Source organism: Neoarius graeffei, chromosome 6 (assembly GCF_027579695.1).
Source record: "Neoarius graeffei isolate fNeoGra1 chromosome 6, fNeoGra1.pri, whole genome shotgun sequence".
Classification (NCBI taxonomy): domain Eukaryota; kingdom Metazoa; phylum Chordata; class Actinopteri; order Siluriformes; family Ariidae; genus Neoarius; species Neoarius graeffei.
This window is the reverse complement of record NC_083574.1, coordinates 93,673,501-93,699,371: the sequence shown is the minus strand read 5'-3', so window position 1 is coordinate 93,699,371 and position 25,871 is coordinate 93,673,501. Positions and strand designations below refer to the sequence as shown.

Below are 25,871 nucleotides of genomic sequence, written 5' to 3'. Positions count from 1 at the left end.
ATCTTTTTTGGGGAAAACATAAAAAATAAAAAACATACAATAAGCTGGTTGTATAAGTGTCCCCACCCTTAAACTAATACTTTGCTGAAGCACCTTTTGATTTAATTACAGCATTCAGTCTTTTTGGGTTCACGCCTGCCATCAATTACTCTGATTAACTCTGATTAACCCCAAATAAAGTTCAGACATTTACTCAGTTGCATCCTCCAGCAAAAGCCAGGTTTCACAGAGAGCTTACAAAGCATCAAAGGGATCTCATTGTTGAAAGGGGTCAGTCAGGAGAAGGGGACAAAAACATTTCCACAGCATTAGGTATACCATGGAGCACAATGAAGACAGTCATCAAGAAGTGGAGAAAATATGGGACAACAGTGACCTTACCGAGAACTGGACGTCCCTCCAAAATTGATGAAAAGACAAGACGAAAACTGGTCAGGGAGGCTGCCATGAGGCCTACAGCAACACTGAAGGAGCTGCAGGAATTTCTGGTAAATACTGGTTGTGTACTACATGTGACAACAATCTCCTGTATTCTCCATATGTCTGGATTATGGGGTCGGGTCGCAAGGTGGAAGCCTTTCCTTACAAAGAAAAACATCCAGGCCTGGCTAAATTTTGCAAAAAACAAACAAACAAAAAAACACCAACTCTCCCAAAAGCATGTGGGAAAATGTGTCATGGTCTGATGAAACCAAAGTTGAACTTTTTGTCCACAATTCCAAAAGGTATGTTTGGCGCAGAAACAGCACTGCGCATCACCAAAAGAACACCATACCCACGGTGAAGCATGGTGGTGGCAGCATCGTGTTTTGGGGTTGTTTTTCTTCAGCTGGAACAAGGGCGGAGGGAATTATGAACAGTTCTAAATAGTAGTCAATTTTGGCCCAAAACCTTCAGGTGTCTGCTTGAAAGCTGAAGAGAAATTTAATATTTCAGCAGGACAATGGCCCCAAGCATACATTGAATCAACAAAAGAATGGCCTCACCAGAAGAAAATTAAAGCTTTGGAATGGCCCAGCCAGAGCCTAGACCTAAATCCAATTGAAAATCTGTGAGGTGACCTGAAGAGGGCTGTGCACAAGAGATGCCCTCACAATCTGACAGATTTGGAGCATTTTTGCAAGGAAGAGTGGGCAAATATTGCCAAGTCTAGATGTGGCAGGCTGATAGACTCCAACCCAAAAAGACTGAATGCTGTAATTAAATCAAAAGGTGCTTCAACAAAATATTAGTTTCAGGCTGTGCACACTTATGCAACCAGTTTATTGTACGTTTTTTATGTTTTTCCCCCGAACAGATTTGTTTGTTTTTCAATTGAATTGTACAGGTTATAGGTCACATTAAAGATGGGAAAAGTTTTGAAATTATTTATCGTGGTCTCATTTTTTTACATCAAAAAAACTGATCATTTTAATGGGGTGTGTAGACCTTTTATATCCACTGTAGCTTCTTGTTCTTCCACAAGAGTAACTATAAATGGATACAAAATATGGCATTCTTTAATTATTAAAATTATCAAATTGCTGTGGGATAAGAAGAATAAAAACACTTCAGGATGGGCTGTTACAGTAAAATAATTAACAGTAATTGTTAAAATATAATGTTAAATGTTACCTCATCGGAAATCTGACCTCCAAAAGTCACCCAGGTGCCTAAAGAAGAAAGACAATCAATCAATCAATAACACTGTAAAGCCCGAGATCATAATAAACATCATTATCAGAACGAGGATGTCCCTCTGGGGTAACCATACAGGTTCTCGGTAGAACCCTACAACCATTAGTTATCCACCAAACTCCTAAGGAACCCTTGAAGAACCTTTTCATACACTTAGAGTGTAGGAATGTTTTCTAGAAAGAGTGAGAACTGTCGATGAAATCTATCTTCATGTATTTTACACACAGTGAGAGGAAATGATGTACAGTATACTTCCTGTTCCTTAATTAACAAATGAATGGATTTATAGGTTTCTGTAACAGTCAGGAGAGGAGAGATGCATGATGGGAAAGGCAAAGTTTTTACCCATTTTTAATCTCAGTTCTCAAAGGTGCTGTTCAAAAGAGTTTCATGACCCTCTAATAATCATCTCATTTCAAAGATACATGTGTAGCACCGTCATTCACAGCATTAGCATGTCATGGGGAAGTCATGGCCTAATGGTTAGAGGAAACAGCTTTGGGACCAAAAGGTTGCTGGTTTGATTCCCCAGACTAGCAGGATTGACTTAAGTGCCCTTGAGCAAGGCACCTAACCGCTCTGGCAAGAGTGGTGGTGTACCTTGTGTCTGATTAGCCAAAGAAAAACTGATGATGTGATCATCAGTTTGGGCATTGAACCTGACCAACTGAATGTCATGGAAATGACTCCACTGACATTTTTAGATTTCAGGCTTCTGTTTACTTTTTTCTGGCCCGGAAATTAATCTCCACCCCAATCCAAGCTGCACAGCCCGACCCCTTTTCCTCATCAGAGACAGTTTTATAGCAAAGCAAGTTTTTTCATTGTAGTTAAACCTCACCTCACAGGCAGGAGGTGAAGGACACGAACATGGCATACCGCCCCTTTAATATACAATATACTACATATAATTAACAGTTATTCCACGAAATTGAGTCATACATGAGCTGATAGCTGTAAGCCATGTATGATGAGACAGAGTGGAATAACTTTTATTCTATCCACCTTCATTGGATTTTGACAAACTGAGCTGTAGAACTTTGAGTGGGTGGGTGGAGCACAGAAGTACGGCAGGCCAGAACTGAGTTTCCAAAACTCTTTATTTTTGCACTTTTCAGTGACTTTACACTCTCCCAGCCACACATGCACGCACACACACAAGTCGTCTGGTTGGGGAGAGAGCTCCCTTCCTCTGCTCGCTCTCTCCTTTTATAGGGCGCGGTCACTGGGGAAGACACACAACCACAGGTTAACTGACATCAGGTGCAGTGATTCTGCCACTTACCTTCCCTGACTCCGCCCTCCGTTCACAGGCTGACGCTTGACCACGCCCCCGCTGCCACATGAGCATTTTTATTTTTTGCAAATTTGATAAATAAAAACTTTACACAAAGCATCCGACAAAATCATTTCCGCTTAGAACGTAAACAAACTGGCGAAATGACAGGAGCAATTTGTGAAAAATGCAATAATAATTCTTTAAAAAAAAAGATACATTCTTACCATTAAATACTTTCATTGCATATTTTGTTTCTTTTTTTTTGTATTTGAGGGTTTGTTTTCGAGTAGTTTTTGTTTCGTCCTCACTTGATTCAGCAACACGCTCCGCCATTTTGTTTTTCTCTACTCACGGTGTATGAGCTGATATCCTAGTAGTAGAGTAGCCAATGAGAGCGCACGATTGCTCATATCCAGTGAATGTGGACAGAATAATATACTGTATCTATGACGCAGCACACAAATTTTATTTCCTGTATTTAGAATTAGTCTAAATACGGAGGTGATTATAGAAAGTCATGCACTCTGATTGGTCGAGAAATTTGGACTATTTCTCGATAATCACCTCGAGCGACTTGGCAAAATGGCGGCCAATCGCTTCGTCACTGTACTGTAAGTGAGGAAGAATTACACATGATGAAAGAAAATGCTGTTCCGAAAAGCACTAAAGATGCTACAAAGTTTGTAAAACTATTCAAAGGGAAGGTGGAGTTGTGATTTATTTTATCGATTTCAAAACAAAGTATTTTATGTGACTCGGCGTAGATAAGTGACAAGTCTGCACCGCAAAGTTATTACATTTACATGGTGCTTTTGAAGTTTGAAATAAATTATTTTTTTAATATTAAAAAAAAAAAATCTCCTGTGTATTTATACTAAAACAATTACCCACCTCAGGCTCAGTGAATATCTGTGAATAATAACTGAGCCAAAGTTGCAGTTATTATTCACCGATATTCACTTTGCCTTTGGGTGAATAACTGTTAATTACCGTACTTCTCAGATATATTATTGCATGAGCTGAGAATCGATGATTTTTTTTTTTTTTTTTTGCACTGGTGTTTTTTTTCACAGAGGTTTTAACAGTGAAACATTTGCTGTAGAAATGACTGGACCACAGTGAGAACAAAGAAGAAAATGAGAAAATGACGTGACTCGTTAATTAGAAATTTGTTCAAGTGTGAAAGTCAATGAGCTTTTTTCACTTTCTACCCAGGAAACTGCTGTAAACTGATGTAGATGACTCAGTGTGGACAAAGTGCTAGTGTGTGTGTGTGTGTCTTTGGCATTTAAGCACAATCTCTCCTTTGGTATTTATACTGTACATTCCTCCCGAAAGATCTGTCATCTCGGTCGGCATTTCATCCTGGTTTATTTCTCATGAATGGCTCCTCTGAGAGCCAGTCTATAAAAGGGGCCATGAGGGTCAGTGCATGCAAACCACCCACCCACACACACGCACACCATTATGTCATTTCAGCTGAAAGATACATCGAATGCTTTCAGAACAGACAGAAGATGACAGCAGAGATGCTCAACATTTACCTCCGCTCCCCTTACTGCCCGCTGAAGGATGCCAGATGGGAGCAAAGCCAGTGTAATGACTTGACTGCTTTAAATCCACTGCCAGATTTGCTTACACACTCTCATACTCTAGATTTTCTCTGTAGAACTTCTCAGCAAAAGTTCACCCTGACTAAGGAGGACTCTCTCAGGAACACATGTCATGTTGAGTCGCTCAGAGGGAACTCGCAGCGTTTATGATCATTATCCCCTTTGTGTCACGTTTACCGACGCTGTAAGGTGCCATCACTGAGCTACATCACTCAAGAACTGCATCCTCTTCATTAGATCTACTAGAATAACTTCATTAGATATTCTTCATGCATATTTACAACAGAAAAACAGGAGTTGCTGGAGTTGGACTATTTTTACTGTTAGAATTTTGACTTTTTACATGTATATTGGATTCACAGAACATTGAATTACATTTGATCAGAATCAGCATTGGATATTGGTAAGTAGCCCCTCTGGTTCTTAACTTTTTGCAAAATCTATAACTGTTCCATCGAATGTGCATGTATAATAATAATAATAATAATAATAATAATAATAAAACCCCGATTCCAAAAAAGTTGGGACAAAGTACAAATTGTAAATAAAAACGGAATGCAATGATGTGGAAGTTTCAAAATTCCATATTTTATTCAGAATAGAACATAGATGACATATCAAATGTTTAAACTGAGAAAATGTATCATTTAAAGAGAAAAATTAGGCGATTTAAAATTTCATGACAACAACACATCTCAAAAAAGTTGGGACAAGGCCATGTTTCCCACTGTGAGACATCCCCTTTTCTCTTTACAACAGTCTGTAAACGTTTGGGGACTGAGGACACAAGTTGCTCAAGTTTAGGGAGAGGAATGTTAACCCATTCTTGTCTAATGTAGGATTCTAGTTGCTCAACTGTCTTAGGTCTTTTTTGTCGTATCTTCCGTTTTATGATGCGCCAAATGTTTTCTATGGGTGAAAGATCTGGACTGCAGGCTGGCCAGTTCAGTACCCGGACCCTTCTTCTACGCAGCCATGATGCTGTAATTGATGCAGTATGTGGTTTGGCATTGTCATGTTGGAAAATGCAAGGTTTTCCCTGAAAGAGACGTCATCTGGATGGGAGCATATGTTGCTCTAGAACCTTTCAGCATTGATTGTGTCTTTCCAGATGTGTAAGCTGCCCATGCCACACGCACTAATGCAACCCCATACCATCAGAGACGCAGGTTTCTGAACTGAGCGCTGATAACAACTCGGGTCGTCCTTCTCCTCTTTAGTCCGAATGACACGGCGTCCCTGATTTCCATAAAGAACTTCAAATTTTGATTCGTCTGACCATAGAACAGTTTTCCACTTTGCCACAGTCCATTTTAAATGAGCCTTGGCCCAGAGAAGACATCTGCGCTTCTGGATCATGTTTAGATATGGCTTCTTCTTTGAACTATAGAGTTTTAGCTGGCAACGGCGGATGGCACGGTGAATTGTGTTCACAGATAATGTTCTCTGGAAATATTCCTGAGCCTATTTTGTGATTTCCATTACAGAAACATGCCTGTATGTGATGCAGTGCCATCTAATGGCCCGAAGATCACGGACACCCAGTATGGTTTTCTGGCCTTGACCCTTACGCACAGAGATTCTTCCAGATTCTCTGAATCTTTTGATGATATTATGCACTGTAGATGATGATATGTTCAAACTCTTTGCAATTTTACACTGTCGAACTCCTTTCTGATATTGCTCCACTATTTGTCAGCGCAGAATTAGGGGGATTGGTGATCCTCTTCCCATCTTTACTTCTGAGAGCCGCTGCCACTCCAAGATGCTCTTTTATACGCAGTCATGTTAATGACCTATTGCCAATTGACCTAATGAGTTGCAATTTGGTCCTCCAGCTGTTCCTTTTTTGTACCTTTAACTTTTCCAGTCTCTTATTTCCCCTGTCCCAACTTTTTTGAGATGTGTTGCTGTCATGAAATTTCAAATGAGCCAATATTTGGCATGAAATTTCAAAATGTCTCACTTTCGACATTTGATATGTTGTCTATGTTCTATTGTGAATACAATATCAGTTTTTGAGATTTATGAATTATTGCATTCCGTTTTTATTTACAATTTGTACTTTGTCCCAACTTTTTTGGAATCGGGGTTGTAAAAATAATGGCTGGCATTTTTGTGGTCTATCAGATATATTCCTTTCAGCTACTCGTCTTCAACTCGTTCAGTATCATGCTAGCTTAATGGAATATATCTGATATACCATGAAAAAAGGTAGCCGATATTATTTAATCAATCAACAACTTTTGACCAATCAGAATGTAGAATTCAGAATCATGACATTAGCATTTTGTATAGTACTAGCAGGTTACCCAGCGTTGCCCAGGTTTTGCAAAATTCTGGTGAAGATCCATCGAGAAATGGTGATGTTAACCCAAGACAAACAAAAATCCAAACATCCACCACCCAGGGGACCAGTGGGGACCCCCTGGGGTCCATACATGAATTTTGTTTATATCTGCAAAATTCCAGGTCCTCCCTGGACCAACTTACCAAATTTGGTGAAAATCCATCAAAAAATGGCGATGTTAGCTCAAGACAAACAAACAAACAAAAACTTTGCCGCTTATTATATAGATAAGGTCATCTCCGGTTTCCTACTTCCTGGGTTTTTGTGTTGTTCTACTCCAACTTTATACAGTATGAAGATCAGAATGGGTTTCAAACCTACTGCTTTCCCAGTTTCCTGCATCTTACATCTCACTCCAGCTGATGACGTGTCCTGATAGTAATCTGAAGACAAAACAGGGTGTCTTTTCTCATCCCACTCTCACCCCCCTCTACACTTTTCCTCTTTTACGTCAGTCAGCAAAAACTGCTGATGGTTCCAAAGAAGCACATTGATTTGTTCTCCTTCCTGCTTTTGCATACTTCTGTGTTCATTTCCATACAATTACGCTGACTGAACCCAGGCTGGGACACGCTGAACTTCCTGCTGCATGCATCGGAGCATGTTAGCATCCAAATGCTAAACATTTTAGTCATTACTGTTCACCTGACCGAGGAGGCACAGCTGCAAGCATTATTCTAGAAAATCGCTGACGTCCATGATGAAAATGGACAATTTTACAGAGTTGTTTACTTTACCCAGCAGAAAGTAAAACACAATGTAAAATTGTAATTAAACACTTTCAAGATAGATTTTTGTCTTTTGAAAAGATTAAAAAACAGTCCAGCTGATTTAACTTGCAGTACACAGGCTGTTCTCTGAGAGTATAACAAGCTAATCAGCATGAATGTGTGGAAAAAGGTATTTGAGGTGAACTTTGAACAGAACCCATAAAAGTGTGACTGATAGAAAATAGAACAAGCTGTGATGAAACTGTATTATTATTTACACAACAGCACTGTCAAACACTTGATTCTATGACGGCATAATAGGGCCACTGTAGGTAAAAAAAATATATTGAGCTTTGTGGGTGGGTGGGTCACGTCATGAGAAAAAGCTTTGGATTTACAAGAATAAAGTCATAAATTTATGAGAAACAAAACTCGGAAAAGTAGGAACTACATCAACGACAAAGAGTGTACAGTGGTGCTTGAAAGTTTGTGAACCCTTTAGAATTTTCTATATTTCTGCATAAATATGACCTAAAACATCATCAGATTTTCACACAAGTCCTAAAAGTAGATAAAGAGAACCCAGTTAAACAAATGACACAAAAATTTTATACTTGGTCATTTATTTATTGAGGAAAATGATCCAATATTACATAGCTGTGAGTGGCAAAAGTATGTGAACCTCTAGGAATAGCAGTTAATTTGAAGGTGAAATTCGAGTCAGGTTTTTTCAATCAATGGGATGACAATCAAGTGTGAGTGGGCACCCTGTTTTATTTAAAGAACAGGGATCTATCAAAGTCTGGTCTTCACAAGCGTTGTTGATGCTCATCAGGCTAGAAAAGGTTACAAAACCATCTCTAAAGAGTTTGGACTCCATCAATCCACAGTCAGACAGATTGTGTACAAATGGAGGAAATTCAAGACCATTGTTACCCTCCCCAGGAGTGGTCAACCAACAAAGATCACTCCAAGAGCAAGGCATGTAATAGTTGGCGAGGTCACAAAGGACCCCAGGGTAACTTCTAAGCAACTGAAGGCCTCTCTCACATTGGCTAATGTTAATGTTCATGAGTCCACCATCAGGAGAACCCTGAACAACAATGGTGTGCATGGCAGGGTTGCAAGGAGAAAGCCACCGCTCTCCAAAAAGGACATTGCCACTCATCTGCAGTTTGCTAAAGATCACATGGACAAGCCAGAAGGCTATTGGAAAAAATGTTTTGTGGATGGATGAGACCAAAATAGAACTTTTTGGTTTAAATGAGAAGTGTTATGTTTGGAGAAAGGAAAACGCTGGACATCCGTCCATGAACTGAATCTGAAGAGAAGGTGGGTCATGCAGCAAGACAATGACCCTAAGCACACAAGTCATTCTACCAAAGAATGGTAAAAGAAGAATAAATTTAATGTTTTGGAATGGCCAAGTCAAAGTTCTGATCTTAATCCAATCAAAATGTTGTAGAAGAACCTGAAGCGAGCAGCTCATGTGAGGAAACCCACCAACATCCTAGAGTTGAAGCTGTTCTGTATGGAGGAACGGGCTAAAATTCCTCCAAGCCGGTGTGCAGGACTGATCAACAGTTACCGGAAATGTTTAGTTGCAGTTTTTGCTGCACAAGGGGGTCACACCAGATACTGAAAGCAAAGGTTCACATACTTTTGCCACTCACAGATATGTAATATTGGATCATTTTCCTCAATAAATAAATGACCAAGTATAATATTTTTGTGTCATTTGTTTAACTGGGTTCTCTTTATCTACTTGTAGGACTTGTGTGAAAATCTGATGATGTTTTAGGTCATATTTATGCAGAAATATAGAAAATTCTAAAGGGTTCACAAACTTTCAAGCACCACTGTATTTCCTATCGCTCTCGGCTCAGAAGTTTCAAAGTAACAGTGGTTTGGGCAAATGAGAAGAATTCACACACTGACCCTTTTCCCACAGCCTGTTCAAGACGGGAATCTTATGCCTTTATTCCGCTTCGTGCTCTGTATAAAACATCTGAATGTGGATCAGGGAGTCTGTGCTGTTCTGCCTCTGAACTGAATGATTGGTAGGAACAGTGCCAGAATTGACATCTGTGTAAAAGGTAAAGCTGGCACGGCAGGACAGAGTTGTGACATTTTAAACATTGACAGTGATGTAGTTCCTTGACACCCCCCCACTATTTTTCTGTACTATATTTTTCAATATTTAGTTTTGTTTTTTGTAAAGCTTGTGACTTTTCTTTTCACAAAGTTATAACTGTCACACCTGCACACATTGCAGAGTTTCTTTTCGGACAGCGTGCGCAACGAACTGACTCTCACATGCACTCTGAACAGCGTGTGTCGCTAATGACACACACCTGCCTCGTATTAAGGTGCAATCAGCGTGCTCATATAAGGATGCTGAAGACTCATTTACTTTGCGAAGGATTGGGTTGTTAGCAACTCATTACCAAGCCTTGGGTTCGTGTTGGTCTCCTGATTCCTGTTCATTGTTTTTTGGGTTCTGCTTTTGTCTGTGCCTTGGATAGTCTGTTTGTGCCTAGCTCAACTGATTGCCTGTTTACTGTTCATGATTTCTGCCTGCCGTATTGAACTGTATGCCTGATCATTGCTGTTACAATGAACTCTTCTGCATTACATTTACTTCTGGTGACTCTATTCAACCCGGTTATTGATGGAATACTTCACCCTGCTGATAATACTTTGCCACAGCATGGATGTACAGTGGTGTTTGAAAGTTTGTGAACCCTTTAGAATTTTCTATATTTATGCATAAATATGACCTAAAACATCATCAGATTTTCACACAAGTCCTAAAAGTAGATAAAGAGAACCCAGTTAAACAAATGACACAAAAATATTATACTTGGTCATTTATTTATTGAGGAAAATGATCCAGTATTACATAGCTGTGAGTGGCAAAAGTATGTGAACCTTTGCTTTCAGTATCTGGTGTGACCCCCTTGTGCAGCAATAACTGCAACTAAACGTTTGCGGTAACTGTTGATCAGTCCTGCACACCAGCTTGGAGGAATTTTAGTCCATTCCTCTGGACAGAGCAGCTTCAACTCTGGGATGTCGGTGGGTTTCCTCACATGAACTGATCGCTTCAGGTCCTTCCACAACATTTCCATTGGATTAAGGTCAGGACTTTGACTTGGCCATTCCAAAACATTAACTTTATTCTTTTTTCACCATTCTTTGGTAGAATGACTTGTGTGCTTAGGGTCGTTGTCTTGCTGCATGACCCACCTTCTCTTGAGATTCAGTTCATGGACAGATGTCCTGACATTTTCCTTTAGAATTCACTGGTATAATTCAGAATTCATTGTTCCATCAATGATGGCAAGCCGTCCTGGCCCAGATGCAGCAAAACAGGCCCAAACCATGATACTACCACCACCATGTTTCACAGATGGGATAAGGTTCTTGTGCTGGAATGCACTGTTTTCCTTTCTCCAAACATAACGCTTCTCATTTCAACCAAAAAGTTCTATTTTGGTCTCATCACAAAACAATTTTCCAATAGCCTTCTGGCTTGTCCATGTGATCTTTAGCAAACTGCAGATGAGCAGCAATGTTCTTTTTGGAGAGCAGTGGCTTTCTCCTTTCAACCCTGCCATGTACACCATTGTTGTTCAGTGTTCTCCTGATGGTGGACTCATGAACATTAACATTAGCCAATGTATAAGAGGCCTTCAGTTGCTTAGAAGTTACCCTGGGGTCCTTTGTGACTTCGCTGACTATTACACGCCTTGCTCTTGGAGTGATCTTTGTTGGTCGACCACTCCTGGGGAGGGTAACAATGGTCTTGAATTTCCTCCATTTGTACACAATCTGTCTGACTGTGGATTGGTGGAGTCCAAACTCTTTAGAGATGGTTTTGTAACCTTTTCTAGCCTGATGAGCATCAACAACGCTTTTTCTGAGTTCCTCAGAAATCTCCTTTGTTCATGCCATGATACACTTCCACAAACATGTGTTGTGAAGGTCAGACTTTGATAGAGCCCTGTTCTTTAAATCAAACAGGGTGCCCATCACACCTGATTGTCATCCCATTGATTGAAAAAACCTGACTCGAATTTCACCTTCAAATTAACTGCTAATCCTAGAGGTTCACATACTTTTACCACTCACAGATATGTAATACTGGATCATTTTCCTCAATAAATAAATGACCAAGTATAATATTTTTGTCTCATTTGTTTAACTGGGTTCTCTTTATCTACTTTTAGGACTTGTGTGAAAATCTGATGATGTTTTAGGTCATATTTATATCGAAATATAGAAAATTCTAAAGGGTTCACAAACTTAAGCACCACTGTAGCAGAAGAGAACCAGCATGCTTCTCAACACCATGCCTGGGTTTCTGTGCCTCAACCCTTAGCCATATTTTTATGGCAGCAATTTGGGATAGACACCCCGGCACCCTATAATGGGGTGGAATATCACCCCGAGGGGTTCACCTTGCAATGTGTATTCTTTTATGCTGACTTGGAGAAGCCCAAGCCTCCCAGAGCCCATCTGGGTCAGCTGCATGATTCACTGGCTCATGGGACAAGCACACCAATGTGCCAAGTCCCTAATCAGAGTGGAACACCCATGCCCCCATAACTCCCAGTTATTTCAAATCATTCTCTGGTATCTATTTGAGGCTCTGAAGAAGGAGGATCCTCATGAATTATTTTGTGGGGGAGCTACGACGTTAGAAGCCAACGCAGCAGCAGCAGAGGAGGCCATCACTCCAGTGATCCTTCTAGAGACCTGATTTCCAGAAGCAGTTCCTGAATCAGCTCCAGAACCAGAGAGGGTGGCCTCTGTTCCAGAACCAGTACCAGAGCCAGTGCCTAAGCCAATGCCAGAGCCAGAACCAAAGCTAGAGCCAGAGCCAATGCAAGAGCCAAAGAGAGACCCCAGAGCCCAACAGGGTGGCCTCTGTTCTGCAGTCAGTTCCAGAACCAGCACCAGAGGCTGACGGGGCAGCCTCTGCTCCGAAGCCAGTTCATGACCTAGTGCCAGAGGCCAACAGGGTGGACTCTGCCCCAGATTTCAGTGAAGATGAGCTTTTCACCCTGCTGCTTGGCTTTGAAGACATTGACCTTCCACCTGGCTTTGAAGTCATTGCCTCTGTGCCACCCGGCCTCGACAAGGACAAGAACAGTGCTCAAACAGAGCCTATGCCTAGTTTCAAGCCCAAGTCCATGACTAGCCTAGAATTTGAGCCATTGTCCATAATCTGTCTAGAGACCAAGTCCTGTCCAGAGCTCAAGCCCAAGTCCTGTTCAGAGCTTGAGCCCAAATCCATGTCCAGTCCAGAGCCCAAGTCCATGTCCAGAGTCCATACCCAGGTCCTGCCCAGAACCCATGTCCATGTCCAGTCTGGAGCCCAAGTCCTGTCCAGAGCCTATATCCAGGTCCTGCCCAGAACCCAAGCCCTATCCTCAGCCCAAGTCCAAGTCCTGTCCAGAGCCTGAGCCCATGCTCAAGCCCATGTTCAGTCCAGAGACTAGGTTCTGTTCAGAGCTCGAGCCCAAGTCCATGTCCAGTCCAGAGCCCAAGTCCTGGCCAGAGCCCATGTCCAGGTACTGCCCAGAGCCCATGTCCAGTCTGAAGCCTGGGTACTATCCAAAGCCCAAGTCCAAGTCCTGTTCAGAGCCCAAGCTCATGCTCAAGCCCATGTCCAGAGCCCATACCCAGATCCTGCCCAGAACCCACGTCCAGTCCAGAGCCCAAGTCATATCCTAAGCCCAAGTCCTGTCCAGAACCTGAGCCCATGCCCATGTATCCAGTCCAGAGTCCAGGTCCTGTCCAGAGCCCAAGCCCCCACCTGAGCCGAGAATCCGGTGCCATGTCTGCACAGAATGGAGCACAAATGGCACAGCGTCCAGTGCCAGGCCCTCATCCCCAGGGCCACTGAAGATGAGTTTAAGCTCCCAGAGGGAGCTCTTTTTTTGGGGGGGGTTCTGTCACACCCACACACATTGGCGCATGCCACAGACTTTCTCTCACACACGCTCTGGACAGCATGCACAAAGAACTGACTCATGCGTGCTCTGAACAGCGCGCGCTGCTAATAATGTACACCTGCCTTGGATTAAGGCGCAATCAGCACACTCGTATAAGGACGCTGAAGACTCATTCACTTTGCGAAGTATTGCAATGTTAGTAACTCATTACCAAGCCTTGTCGTCATGTTCTGCTGGTTTCCTGATTCTTGTTCCTTGTTTTTGGGATTCTGCTTTTCTATGTGCTTTGGATAGTCTGTCTGTGCCTCACTCGACCCATTGCCTGTTTACTGTTCATGATTTCTGCCTGCCATATTGGACTATATATCTAATCATTGCTTTTATAATAAACTCTTCTGCACTTACATCCGACTCTACTCAACCCTGTTACTAACAGAATACTTCGCCCTGCTGACAGTGACTTTACAACTTTCAAGAATATCTGAGTTTTTTTCTTTTTAATTTACAACTTTAATCTTGGAATCTTGGGAATTATTTTATTTTTCTTAGAATATTATCCCCTCCCCTGTTCTGTAATTGTTTTTTTAACCTACTTTAATGGTCGTAATATGCCATTGACACTCTGACAGCAGTGCAGCTCCAAATCACAGGTTCTAATACTGTATGTTAGTGTTTGATATAATAAATAAATAAAACCTTAGACAGGGACTTGTATTGAAGATGCTCCATGTAACAATCAGGGAAAAAGCTGTAATCGGATATCTTCAGGACAGAGCAGTGTGCACTTTGCAGTTAGATGGTAATGTGTCCAGCTGCCATTCTTCTTATTAACTTCAATATTGAGAAACAGCTGTCCATAACTACTATAGACATCATTGGCATAAAGGCTGATCCTTTGTTTCATGGATTTTCCGCAACTGCATGAAAACAAAGATGACCGGTCATTCTTCAATTAATTATCCATCCATCTGTAGCCACTTATCCTGTACAGGGTCGCAGGTGAGCTGGAGCCGATTCCAGCTGACTATGGGCAAGAGGTGGGGTACACCCTGGACAAGTCGACAGATCATCGTAGAGCAAACACATAGAGACAAACAACCATTCACACTCACATTCACACCTATGGTCAATTTAGAGCCACCAATTAGCCTAACTTGCATGTCTTTGGACTGTGGGGGAAACCGGAGCACCCGGAAGAAACCCACGCAAACACGGGGAAAACATGCAAACTCCACACAGAAAGGCCCTCATCAGCCGCTGGGCTTGAACCCAGGACCTTCTTGCTGTGAGGGGACAGTGCTAACTACTTTCCCACCGTGCCACCCTTTCAATTAATTAAAAATCTTTAATCCAATCTGCTGTGGTGTAAGCAGAATAAAACACAAGATATGGTAACAGTAACTCCAGTAACTTGTGATTATTTTCCTATCACAGAGTGACATGGAGTGATTTATTCTTTATGTCTTCACTGTTAATCTAAAACATTAAAATTGGTTAAAATATAAAGATGACTTTGTATGAGCAGGGGTGCACTAACTTTTGACTATTAAATTCCTATCGAGGTGGGAATTTATGAAAGTATGAAATGTCAAAATTGAGTCCAATTATGTCAAATCATTCATTTTTATGTTGTTTGTTTAAAGTTGTTTTTCTCTTAGACTTATTTACAATGAGGGGGAGAGAGAGAGAGAGAGAGAGAGAATGTGAAATGATACAGAGAAGATAAGAGAGTAATAGAGAAGATGAAAGTGAGAAAGGCAGTGGAGGTGAGACTAGCTGAACTCCCTGCTTATTTTTCCATCTTCTCCCGTTTGTTGTCCGTATCGATTGGACATGAAACAGAGATGAGCACTGAGCTGTTCCTGGAGCTGAAGTTTCAGTTGGTTGATACCTGATCACTGACTCTCTCCATCTATCTAATGGAGTATAAACCACACAGCAGAGCAACAAAGAGCAAAGAAAGACAATATTTCTAATTTGTGTGAATAGTGCGCTGATGGTGCATCGCTTTAAATGTTGATGATGAGGTCCACAAGAAAGTGTCGGACATCATTATCTCCTTTCCTTTCATAAAGAATGGTCAAATGTACCATGCATATCCTCCTCTCAACCGGGAGATCTACATGTAGTCAGGTTGTACCAAAGACCATCATAAAAATGGTACCTACATCTGGCGAGGTGCTGCAATTCAGATGTGAGTAGGGAGTCAAACTCTTGCAGTTACCAGAAGACCAGCCCCCCACTGTAACCCTAGCTATGTAATAGGCAAGAGTCAGAGGGCTATGGAAATGGAGATCAGCGACGCCTGATGTGCCTCATGGCATGGGGAGGACTTTGAGGTACATGAGAGCACAGTGAAATTCTTTCTCCTGCATTTAAAGGATGTGAACACACACATCAGAACAGTGGGCAGTTGTGCTGATGCACCCAGGGTGCAGTTGGAGGTTAGGTGCCTTGTTTAAGGGCACTTCAGCCACTCCTTCTGGTCCAGAGAATCAAACCAGCAACTTTTTGGTCCCAAAGCTGCTTATCTTACCTTTAGGCCATGGCTTTCACAATTGGGGCTCATCCAGGATACAAACCCGAGACCTCTTGCACCTGAAGCAAGAATTATACCCCTAGACCCAAACTCTTTTGGTTTCTGTTTTATCACATCTTGATTCCTGTCCTGTAATTGGTTTGTTACCTGATTGTGTTCACCTGTTCTGTGTTCGTTATCTATGCTCATCTCATCTCATTATCTCTAGCCGCTTTATCCTGTTCTACAGGGTTGCAGGCAAGCTGGAGCCTATCCCAGCTGACTACGGGCGAAAGGCGGGGTACACCCTGGACAAGTCGCCAGGTCATCACAGGGCTGACACATAGACACAGACAACCATTCACACTCACATTCACACCTACGCTCAATTTAGAGTCACCAGTTAACCTAACCTGCATGTCTTTGGACTGTGGGGGAAACCGGAGCACCCGGAGGAAACCCACGCGGACACGGGGAGAACATGCAAACTCCGCACAGAAAGGCCCTCGCCGGCCATGGGGCTCGAACCCGGACCTTCTTGCTGTGAGGCGACAGCGCTAACCACTACACCACCGTGCCGCCCTCGTTATCTATGGTGTTTCTGTATAGTTACCATACATCAATGTACAAGTCTTTCGGAGCCTTGTTTTCTTGTTTCCTCGTTTATTCTGAAGTTTGACTCTTGCCTGTGGTTTGACTTTGAATATACTGTAGATGATCCTCGTCCAACTTCGTCTGCCTCAGTGCCACTCTCACTGGTTTTACTCTCAGAAATAGCAAAGCAAATTTGGCTGTTTGATTGTGTGGAAATGGTGCAGTCAACCCGAGTCTTGCTCAGCTTTACTTTTCTCATTAATAATATCTAGAAGACCAGCTGTGCTTGTCTGTGTGTGGGTTTCCCAATTCCCAAACCTTTGGACAAAGAAAAAATAAATGCAGTCTGATTTATTGAAATCCCAGCCTCTCAGGAACAGATTATCCAGCAGAAATCACACAGACTGCAGAGTTCAGGGTTTTGAGTGACGGGTGAGTTCACAAATTCTGCATTATAGCTGATATGAATAAAATCAGCAAAAACAAAAAATGCTTTCAGAAAAGAAGACAGCACAAATCTGTTGCTTTCTGTCCACCCGTGTTTGTCAGCATTAAAGTAAATACCTACAGCCTTGTTGGTAACTTGCCAGCGCCCCATAACGATCCCACAATTCCTTGCGCGCTCCACCCGGATGTGACGTAAAGTGGAACTGCTTTAACTGTATCGAGAGCGCCTCGATTCACGCTCTCATGTTCTGACTACTGGAGTGGTCGGACGGACTGTAGGCACGCTCGCTACAGTGTTGAGACTAACCGCTATTGTCTGAGAACAGCCTGTTCAAATTAGTTTCGGCCGAACTTTTGAATGACCCGCTAGGTTTCAGTGATATAGTGGTTTTGATTCTAAACCTTTGCAAAGTTTAACTACAGTTAAGTAGTTTTCCACGCTAAGAGGCATTTGCGGACAGCTTCGCTCCTCTCAGCCTTTTTCTCGTCGACGCATCACCGGAGGTTTCTCCCGAAGCACCGTGGACCAGCTAGGCCTCCATCTCCCTGCTTCGTTTAGCCGCGGTTGGACGCAACTCGCCGCTAACCTCCTCTCCTCGGACCGCGACCCTCAGCGCGGACATCGGAGAACGAACTTCCATCGCATTGAGTAGGCACTTGGGCAAATTTTAGTAATTTGTAGCTTATTCAGATGGTTGTTAGGGTCATGTTCAAGCTTTGAGCTGTTTAGCATACCCGCTCAGACATGGAAGGTGTCTTTTATTGTTTGTTTTGGTTCTGTTTTTCTTTGAACTTGTTAAACAGGGTATCTTGCATGTTTATGTCTTTCCTTAACTCCATTGCTAGCTTCCCTATCTGATTAGCAGCGCAGCGACAAGTTTGTTATTTTAAGCCCCGAGGCTGGACCGCTACAAGGCCTAGTCCTCTCCATCCAACACCTATTACTCTTCCCCTCTCTCTCTCTCTCGCGTTGAGTTCTTTGCCTAGATAGTCTGTTGGAAATTGTTGTTAAGCACAGTGTTTGGATCCAGCTGTAACGTGGCCAGATTCTCATTAGCAACTCATTGCTAGCTACCTCAGGGTGATACGCTAGCTGGTAGGCTTGTGTTCTCAACTAGGCCTGCAGGCGCCATATTCCCCGACGCCATTTTGGTACCTCCCTCATTGAGCTACCTGTGATACGTCACCTAGTTTACGACATCTAGGCATTGACCGCCATTTTGCTTAAGCATTGCTAGAGTGGCTAGTCGTTAGCATCTGCCCACACACACACACCTACACACACGCACGCATCGGCTTTCCCTAGTCACACACACACACGCACACACAAGGGATTCTCTTTTCCTATCTCTTTCTCTCTCTCTCCCCCTCTCTCCCGCCCCAAACCTATGGCCCAGGTGTAATTGTTCCATTGTTGTGCCTTGTTATTACCTTTGCCCGACATTGAATGTATTTTGTGAGATTCTTATTAGTGAGTAGTAGACAAATAAAAGCTAATCAAATTGAATTACTTGTTCCTGTTGTTTATTCACAAGGTCAACTATTTAGAACTCCTTTTTCCTTCAAATTTAGCTTTTGTATACAACTGGGTTTCCCATCTAATGCAGAGCTACCATTAATCTTGAATGTAACCATTCACGGTGAATATTAAGATTAATAATTTAAGATTTTATGAGACTGATCTTTAATTATAAATTGATTAATTCAATTATCAATTATTACATAATTTATAATTTAATTAATCCCAATTCCACCTACAAGCCTGGAGAGGATTCATTATGGATTCCAGGACTCAATTCAATGTACACACTAGCAATCTTCAAAATCTCAGCATCATCATACTGCTCACACATTACAGAAGTTCAGTCAGTTGGTTTGTTCACATAGCAGTGTAGAATAGAATAGAATAGAATAGAATTCTGTATTGTCCACATTGTGGAAATTCATCATTGGCCCCACAAAACATAAAAACATATAATACATATACACAAGACTTCACAGCAGTACAACAGACACACAAGAGCTTCTCACCCCACGGGCTTACAGACCCCAAGATCAAGTGGCCCAATATAAATCTCATCTCATTATCTGTAGCCGCTTTATCCTGTTCGACAGGGTTGCAGGCAAGCTGGAGCCTATCCCAGCTGACTATGGGCGAAAGGTGGGGTACACTCTGGACAAGTCACCAGGTCATCACAGGGCTGACACATAGACACAGACAACCATTCACACTCACACCTACGGTCAATTTAGAGTCACCAGTTAACCTAACCTGCATGTCTTTGGACTGTGGGGGAAACCGGAGCACCCGGAGGAAACCCACGCGGACACAGGGAGAACATGCAAACTCCACACAGAAAGGCCCTCGCCGGCCATGGGGCTCGAACCTGGACCTTCTTGCTGTGAGGCAACAGCGCTAACCACTACACCACCGTGACGCCCGCCATTGGTATCAAGTTTTAGCAATTGATTTAATAAAATATCAGTCCTAACAGTGTTAAAATCTGAACTAAAATCAATAAATAAGATTTTGGCATAAGCCTCAGAGTGCTGGGTGTGTTTACAGACAATGTGAATTAAAGTGACACAAATGAGGTACATGAATAAATGACACAAATGAACGCAGAGCTGTCGATCATGAGACGGGCACCTGGCTTGGGTGGTTGTTTCATACTAATTCGTCCATCCATTATCCGTAACCGCTTATCCTGTACAGGGTCTCAGGCAAGCTGGATCCTATCCCAGCTGACTATGGGCGAGAGGCGGGGTACACCCTGGACAAGTCACCAGATCATCACAGGCCTGACACATAGAGACAAACAACCATTCACACTCACATTGTTTGATTGCGTGGGTAAGTATACAGAGATTGGCCTACTGGCAGTATCAGATTAGAAAGTCCTGCTGAGTCCTTCTATCTCATTCAGCCAGTGTTTCCCAGGCTGCACCATGGGGAGGTTTCTGTATCTCTCCCCCACACATCAGATGATCAGTTATCACTCGAGATGAGTGGAGAACACAGGAGACAGACACCAGACACCCCTTGCACGGCCATGTAGCACCCCAATGCAGGCTTCCATCCAGAGCCAACTTCATGCAAACAGTCCTGCCCCTCCAGACAACCAAACAGGAAGCAAGGGCCAACATCTGGAAAGATGAATGGCAAACTTATGACACACAAACACTTGAATGGTTGGACAGAGGAATCACACCCACAGAAAGCCTTACTAGTGGCCAGGACCTTGTCTGGCTAACCTGGAAGTCACGAAACAGACTGCGTGTAGAACAGGGGAGGTGCAAAGCACTGATGAAAGCTTGGAAGTACACAACAGAAGACATGTGCAGCTGTGGATCGGTGCAGACAATGTCCCATCTACTGGAATGTGTTGACGCTCCCCGGTGCAGTCCAAAAGACCTGGCAGAACCTACCCCATCAGCTGTGGCCTGTGCCCAATACTGGCAGAATGACATCTGAGATTGCAATGGACTCGAAGAACACTCACATTCACACCTATGGTCAATTTAGAGCCACCGATTAGCCTAACCTGCATGTCTTTGGACTGTGGGGGAAACTGGAACATGGAGGAAACCAATGCAGACACAGGGAGAACATGCAAACTCCACACATAAAGACCACCATTGGCCACTGGGCTTGAACCCAGAACCTTCTTGCTGTGAGGGGACAGTGCTAACCACTACACCACTGTGCCTCCACACTAATTTGTACATAAACAAAAAAGGAGGAATAAGAAAAAATGATGGAGCAATCATTGATTTATAAATGATGATCATCTGTTCCACCAAGAGAACTGTAGGTATAGTGAAAAGAAACAACTATTTTTACTCACCAGGAATCAGCAGGAATAAAAGTTTATAGTGTGCATTCAATGTAAAATGTTTTGTTCATTTCAGTTTTAAAAATTCCGCCCTCGTTAATTTGCACTAGCAGCGCTGGGAAAAATTGTTACCCTCACTCAGGATCTGTCAAATTTATTCTTCTTCTTATTATTATTATTCTCCTAATGTTTTTTAGGACGCCATTTCTCCCTCAGTTTTCAATCAATCATCACCAAATTTCACATGAAGAATACCTCTAGGCTGAATTACATTGGACTTTCAATGGTGATCTGGATAACTGAACCGGAATGATCCTTGAAAAACGGGCTTTTTTTCAATCACTTATACCGTGGTGCTTCAAAGTTTGTTAACCCTTGAGAATTTTCTATATTTCTGCATAAATATGACCGAAAACATCATCAGATTTTCACACAAGTCCTAAAAGTAGATAAAGAGAACCCAGTTAAACAAATGAGGCAAAAATATTATACTTGGTCATTTATTTATTGAGGAAAATGATCTAATATTACATATCTGTGAGTGGCAAAAGTATGTGAACCTCTAGGATTAGCCGTTAATTTGAAGGTGAAATTAGAGTCAGGTGTTTTCAATCAATGGGATGACAATCAGGTGTGAGTGGGCACCCTGTTTTATTTAAAGAACAGGGATCTATCAAAGTCTGATCTTCACAACACATTTATGGAAGTGTATTATGGCACAAACAAAGGAGATTTCTGAGGACCTCAGAAAAAGTGTTGTTGATGCTCATCAGGCTAGAAAAGGTTACAAAACTATATCTAAAGAGTTTGGACTCCACCAATCCACAGTCAGACAGACTGTGTACAAATGGAGGAAATTCAAGACCATTGTTACCCTCCCCAGGAGTGGGCAACCAACAAAGATCACTCCAAGAGCAAGGCGTGTAATAGTTGGCAAGGTCACAAACGACCCCAGGGTAACTTCTAAGCAACTGAAGGCCTCTCTCACATTGGCTAATGTTAATGTTCATGAGTCCACCATCAGGAGAACACTGAACAACAATGATGTGCATGGCAGGGTTGCAAGGAGAAAGCCACTGCTCTCCAAAAAGAACATTGATGCTCATCTGCAGTTTGCTAAAGATCACGTGGACAAGCCAGAAGGCTATTGGAAAAATGTTTTGTGGATGGATGAGACCAAAATAGAATTTTTTGGTTTAAATGAGAAGCGTCATGTTTGGAGAAAGGAAAACACTGCATTCCAGCATAAGAACCTTATCCCATCTGTGAAACATGGTGGTGGTAGTATCATGGTTTGGGCCTGTTTTGCTGCATCTGGGCCAGGACAGCTTGCCATCATTGATGGAACAATGAATTCTGAATTATACCAACGAATTCTAAAGGAAAATGTCAGTACATCTGTCTATGAACTGAATCTCAAGAGAAGGTGGGTCATGCAGCAAGACAACGACCCTAAGCACACAAGTTGTTCTACCAAAGAATGGTTAAAGAAGAATAAAGTGAATGTTTTGGAATGGCCAAGTCAAAGTCCTGACCTTAATCCAATGGAAATGTTGTGGAAGGACCTGAAGCGAGCAGTTCATGTGAGGAAACCCACCAACATCCCAGAGTTGAAGCTGTTCTGTACGGAGGAACGGGCTAAAATTCCTCCAAGCCGGTGTGCAGGACTGATCAACAGTTACCGCAAACATTTAGTTGCAGTTATTGCTGCACAAGGGGGTCACACCAGATACTGAAAGCAAAGGCTCACATACTTTTGCCACTCACAGATATGTAATGTTGGATCATTTTCCTCAATAAATAAATGACCAAGTATAATATTTTTGTCTCATTTGTTTAACTGGGTTCTCTTTATCTACTTTTAGGACTTGTGTGAAAATCTGATGATGTTTTAGGTCATATTTATGCAGAAATATAGAACACTCTAAAGGGTTCACAAACTTTCAAGCACCACTGTAACTGTCAATAACAGTCCAAAGACTTGTGGTTAGGTTAACATGGGACAGCCTTGGGCTGAAGTGTGCAAGAGTGGCATGTACACAGCAGCTTTGCTCTCCTATGATGAACTCAATTTCGCTATTTTGTGCAGTGACAATAGAGACATTCTATTCTATTTTCATGATTTTCATGAATCAGTTTTTATAAAAAAGTTTTGTTCAGGGTGGCAGGGCACAATGTTACCTCACTAAGCGTCATTCTCAATCTCTTACCGTTCCGGATCTACAGGGTACGATGACCAGACGTCCCAGTTTGTAACAGCTAGTGCAAATTACTGTGACTTTAGTCACAATCTCTATCGAGTTGTGATTGTAATCATGAGCATCATCTCAAATCAACTTTTTTTTCCCCTCAGTAGAATTGGTCTACGTGAGTTATTATTATTTTTTAATTCAAACACTAACCTTAATTAAGAAACTGGTCAATGTTAATACTTAAAAACGGTCTAGAATATTCGCAAAGTATCAGACAGCTTTAATTTGTGACGTCTGTTGAGGATATCAAATCACATCACACTACAGTACAATACCCATGTTAGGCCCTTGAGCAAGGCCCTTATTCCTCAACTGTATAAAGGAGATAAAATGTAAGTCACTCTGGTCTGGATAAGAGCGTCTGCCAAGTGTGGTAAATGTAAGCTCTAGGAAGTGTGTTTTTTTCTCTCTTTTATCTTTGCAGGTAAATGGACATTGTCCGTATCTATTCCAGACTGAATAAGAAATCAGCTCTTGTTCTCGACAGCAGGCTGTGATGCCAGTTTTAAACGACAAAGCTGCAGATTCACACAGAAACTGCTCAAGGCGAATTCAAAGTGCTTTGATTGCTTAAAAAAAGATAAGATACTCACCAAGACCCAAACATGACACTCGCAATCCGGACTTCCCAAGGTTCCTACAGAGAGAGAGAGAAAGAAAATAAATATATCATCAGTGAGCATCTCAACACAGATTAATCAGCATCGGGTTCATGTACTGAAGCAAAACCTTGACTTCTATGTGAATAACAGCGTCATACAATGAGACGCCTTGTGATGTGGAAAAATCCTAAAATACACAAAACTAGCCGTCAAAATATAGGTGTGTGCAGGGGTTAAATTGGGCCGGGGCTGTCCGGGGCTGAGCCCCGGCACATAAGCTCGGAGCGGATGGCATATGATCACGCACACATCAAAAGCAACAAACCCTTTTCACGATTTTCAGTTCTGAATAATTAAATATCGTTTTATTAATCAATAAACCCATGACTTTTATGAGATAGATCATAGTTTTCCTGATAACAAGACGACCTGTCAAAGCTATTTAGAACAGAACTTGCGATCAGAGATTCTGGTTTCTGGAACACTGCGTGGGTTGCCAATTCCGCTTTTTATAAGCGACTTTGGGGTTTCTTTTTTTGTGAGCTCGCTTTAAAAAAAAATCAGAAGTCGTGGTTTGCGGGTTTTTGGGCTTGTGTTTCAGCGTTGTGACTTGTTTATAATTTTCTCCGTACACCGTCTCCCCTTTTACCTGCATACGATCCTAATCCATCAGAGGTGCTTGAACGAACTGTCTGTGCATTTGGCGAGTTCAATTTCCATAGTCCCCAGTTATCGACAGAAATTAGCCAGAGGGAAGGGGGAGATGTCAGTTAAAGTTAGCTACTGAGATTGACCAAAAGTTGAGCCTAACAACTTTTGCAAAACACATACTGTCTAAAAATAAAAACACAACATATTTAGATCAGTATTATTTTTCCCCTCTTCAGTATTATTTGATATTTTGTTTTTAATAATAAAAAATATGATAGATTATCTCATCTCATCTCATTATCTCTAGCCGCTTTATCCTTCTACAGGGTCGCAGGCAAGCTGGAGCCTATCCCAGCTGACTATGGGCGAAAGGCGGGGTACACCCTGGACAAGTCGCCAGGTCATCACAGGGCTGACACATAGACACAGACAACCATTCACACTCACATTCACACCTACGCTCAATTTAGAGTCACCAGTTAACCTAACCTGCATGTCTTTGGACTGTGGGGGAAACCGGAGCACCCGGAGGAAACCCACGCGGACACGGGGAGAACATGCAAACTCCACACAGAAAGGCCCTCGCCAGCCACGGGGCTCGAACCCGGACCTTCTTGCTGTGAGGCGACAGCGCTAACCACTACACCACCGTGCCGCCCGATAATGATTATGTTCACTGTATTGTTAATATTATTAGTGTTTTATTATTTATTGTTAATATTTAATTTAATGTTAATTTATTATTATTTATTGTTAATATTATTAGTGTATTATTAGTGTAATTATTATTGTTATTATTATGTATTCAGTTATTTATTTGGCATGCTTCCAATGTTATAGTGTTGTTTGTATTTGGTTGCATTCACTGCATGAATATATTTGATTGACAATTTGACTGACAGTGTTTTGGTATATTTAACATTTATCCTCCAAAATAAATCAACTGTTTTGGTTTAAGATTGTGCAAGTCTTCAAATTTTCTCACTGAACATTTCTCCTTCACATTTTTCACCTGTAGGCATGTGACAAGATTTAACATGATATTGCTCAACCTACCTCTGTAAAGTCAGCTAACAACTTATTAAAATGCACCAGAATTCAGCAAATAACATGTATGATAATAAAAAACTTCTGGGGGAGGACCCCCAGACCCCCCACTAATCATTTCCTTCAAACCAATGTACAACAACCTGTACAATCTGTTACATTGGCCAACCAATCTACATTCAAACTGCCATAATGTGTAGGGGGGCACTACAAGACACACATAGGCCTACAACACACAGATAAGGTGTATATCTCTGTGCAATATGATATGGTTATCAAATTAGAGGGTTATTTTCCAAAAAGTATATTGGGGCAGGGCGGCGGGGGCAGGG

General features: G+C 41.9%; 1 protein-coding gene across 1 annotated transcript in view; it reads right to left on the bottom strand.

Annotated features, from left to right (window-relative positions):
• kcnab1a (potassium voltage-gated channel subfamily A regulatory beta subunit 1a) overlaps positions 1–25,871 on the bottom strand; it is a 292,071-nt gene that overhangs the window by 106,954 nt on the left and 159,246 nt on the right. Inside the window, exons 2-3 of the mRNA XM_060923049.1 lie at positions 23,833–23,876; positions 1,615–1,652 (exon numbers count right to left, since the gene is read on the bottom strand). Of these exons, the coding sequence (XP_060779032.1) occupies positions 1,615–1,652; positions 23,833–23,876 (82 nt within the window). The remainder of the gene's footprint in view (positions 1–1,614; positions 1,653–23,832; positions 23,877–25,871) is intronic.